Source organism: Pinus tabuliformis, chromosome 4_1 (assembly GCF_031772625.1).
Source record: "Pinus tabuliformis cultivar Carrire ecotype Pingquan chromosome 4_1, CPIR1, whole genome shotgun sequence".
In the NCBI taxonomy this organism is placed as follows: domain Eukaryota; kingdom Viridiplantae; phylum Streptophyta; class Pinopsida; order Pinales; family Pinaceae; genus Pinus; species Pinus tabuliformis.
In genome coordinates, this window is record NC_142303.1 from 550,684,492 (window position 1) to 550,687,988 (window position 3,497).

The window sequence follows — 3,497 nt, forward strand, 5'->3', positions numbered from 1 at the left end:
TTAAAGTTTCATTGTTTTAAGTCTTTGTTTGCTGCCCTCCCTCACTCCATTCGCAACCCATCCCTGGACGCCGACGCTGCCGATACCATCGCTACAACCTGGACATCATCGCTGTTAAATGCCATCACTCGGACACCATCATTGCTGGATGCCATCGCTGCTGGACGTGTCAAGCTTTGAAGCCACGTTGTTGCACTGTGCTAGCCGTCACCTGAAGCACCATGGCCCGTCGTTGTTGCACTGTGCTAGCCGTCACCTGAAGCACCATGGTCCATCGTTGTTGCACCGTACTACCTGACCATCGCACTGTGCTACCAAACTCCAACACCACTACACCGTGTCGTCTAGACTCTAACACCACTGCACCGTGTTGCTTGATAGTCCAGTTTGCAGCTCCCATCGACATTCAAGCTGTAAGTACCCTATTTTTTTCCCACTGCTGTTTTTTTCCATTTTTTTTGTAAATTGTAATTTTTTAAAACTTTTCTCAGTTCTATGTTTACTGTGTGCCTATAGGTTGCGTTTTTTTTTTCCACTTTTTTTTAAACTTGACTGTTTTTTTTTTTTTAAGTTGAGACATCACTGTGTTTTTTCCATTTTTTCTTTGTAAATTTTATTTTTTTTACTTTTTAAATGTTGACTGTGTATTAATTTTAATTTTTTCTTGTAAATTAAAAAAAAAATAGTGTTCAATGTGTGTGCTGTTAGTAGTAGCCAGCCTGTGTAATGTTTTTAAATTTTTTTATTTTCACTACAGCCTGCAACCTATAGGCTGCAACATACATTTGTCATTCAACTTACAAAGTTACAACTATGAGTTAGAGTCAGACTTCTTCTGGGAACAATGAGAACAGTGACAACAACTACAGTGGTAGTGAGCCACAAGATGCACAAGAAAAAATTGAAAGCAGTCACAAGGAGGCAAGAAACCAGAATAGGCATGGTGTAGATTCTGGAGGCCCACCAAGAGAGCTGGAAAAATTTGCAAAGGGGACATTTAATCCTCTAAAACCACTTCTAATCTATGCAACCGGACTGTCGAAAAATAATCCAAAATTTGGTGGTGGTTCATGTGATTGGGTCTGCAATATTTGTGGGCATCACTTTGTTGGCAGCTATACCAGGGTGAAACAACACATTTTGGCTATTACAGGTAAAGGAGTCAATATGTGTTCCTCAAAGAAGCTAAATTCAGGAGCAACTTTGGAGGCTAGAAAGGGCAGCCACTGGAAAAGGATTGTTTTCTAACAGACATGTTGATCCATCCACAAATATTCCTCCATCCAATGCTTCATCAAAAAAGACAAAGGTTTCTACTAGTGCATCTCATTCTTGTGCAATGGGTGGTACAGTGTCTGGGATGTACAATGTTCTAGATCGAGATGACACAGATGATGCAATTGGAAAATTTCTTTTTTCCAATGAAATTCCCTTCCATGTTGTTCGTTCTCCTTATTACAAGGAAATGATCCAAGCAATTACAAGAATAGGGCCTTCATATGTACCACCCGGAAAACATAAGCTATGAACAACAATTTTAGATAAACAAGTGTCCAAAATTAATGTGCAAAAAGAGAGAATGAAACAAACATGGTTGAGGTTTGGTTGCTCAATTGTTATGGATGGATGGACTGACATCCGAAAATGCTCACTAATCAACATCATAGTGACATCTTCAGAAGGTACATTCTTTCTTAAAGTTGTTCACTGTTCTAGAAAGTGCAAGGATGCATCTTTCCAATTTGAACTTCTTCAAGAAGCTATAGAGGATGTTGGGCCTAATAGTGTGGTGCAGGTTGTGACAGATGCAGCAACAATTTGTAGATCAGATAGGTTATCGATTCAAAGCATGTACCAACATATTTTTTGGGCTCCTTGTTGTGTGCATGCACTCAATAATGCACTGAAGGACGTTGGCAAGATTCAGTGGATATCAGACTTGGTGACAGCTGCAAGAGATGTGCAGATGTTTATCTGCAACCACCACACCTCCTTGGCTATGTACAAGGCTCATACGAAGAAGGAATTCCTCCAACCCACTGATACTAGATATGCTAGCTATTTTCTCTTATTGGAGAGGATTCTAGAGGTACAAGCACCTCTACAATCCTTGGTTGTGAGTCCAGAGTGGGGAAGGTGGTCAGAATCAAAACAGACACGGGGAAAAAGGTCAGACTTCAGGTGTTGGACAATGATTGGTGGGTAGATTGTTCTTATTTGGGCCCTATTGTGAAGGTCGTTCGTACCACTGATTCAGATGCTCCTAGTCTTGGAGAAATCTATGAAACCTCTGATAGCATGTTGGTTCGTGTGAAGGTAGCCATTCTGCAGAGGGAGCCCTCATTAGAGTTCTATACGTCCCAGATTCGACCCATCATTCAGCATAGGTGGGATCACATGAACACACCTTTGCACATGGCAACATATGCATTAAACCCAAAATGGTATGTTGAGAGACTTGGGAGGGTACCTCCTATTGATGATCTTGAGGTAAAGAATGGCTTCCTATATGCAATTGCAAAGATGTACAATGAGGAGGAGGGGGAGAGATTTCGAAAACAGTTTGTTCAGTTTGCATTTCTTAGTGGCCCCTTCAACACATGTGGTGCTCGGGCAGATTACATAGATCTAGTCCAAGATGACCCGATTGGTTGGTGGAGGATGCATGGCGTTGGTGCTCCAGAGATCAAAAGATCTAGCTATGCGTTTGTTGTCTCATATTGCTAGTTCCTCTGCAACAGAGAGGAATTGGTCCACATATAGCTTCATCCACTCTATCAAGAGGAATAAGCTTACCTCTAAAAGAGCGGAGAAATTTGTTGTTGTGCACAATGCCCTACATCTTGAGCATAGGAAGACACCTGAGTATTTGAAGGGACCAACAACACGATGGGATGTTAATCCAGAGGATGATGCACAGGTAGATATGGAGAGACTTGATGAGAGACAGATGGGGGTGGTTGGTGTTCCACTTAGCATGTTTGAGAATGCTAGCGATTCAGATTCAGACGGTGATATGGTTGATCCTGATTTATTCATGTAGTAGCTGGATGCAGAGACTAGCAGGGCATTACCTTGAGGCTTGAGCAAAATTATGCTTGTTTATCTTTTGATATGTTGATGTTCTTATGTTATTTTGACTCTATAAATTTTTTACTTTTGATGTATCAGACTTGACTTTTATAATTTTATGTCAATATTCAATATTCAATGTTCATAGTAGGAAGTGGAACATCAATTTGGTTTAATCATAATGTATGATGTATGATTATAAATTAGAATTTTAAATTTATATGATAATGATATTCATATCAATGATCATGCTTTGCAACTTTTAAGTTTTCAATGTAATTTGTTTCAGTGATATGATTCATCGATTTATAAATTATATTTTATATTTATAAGTTTTTAAGACCCTGACATCCCCAACGTTTCCTAAAAAATGGTGGGGAGCTTTTGCATAGGTCGCTCTCGCGTATCCTCGTTCCCTCATCCCA

At 39.9% G+C, this 3,497-nt stretch overlaps 1 protein-coding gene across 1 annotated transcript; it reads left to right on the forward strand.

The window, feature by feature from the left end:
• Positions 1-1,618: 1,618 nt before the first annotated feature.
• LOC149177018 (uncharacterized) lies at positions 1,619-3,043 on the forward strand. Its single transcript, XM_089421644.1, has 3 exons — positions 1,619-2,089; positions 2,236-2,705; positions 2,854-3,043. The coding sequence occupies exons 1-3, from the start codon at positions 1,619-1,621 to the stop codon at positions 3,041-3,043; spliced, it is 1,131 nt and encodes a 376-aa protein (XP_089277770.1).
• Positions 3,044-3,497: the final 454 nt, after the last annotated feature.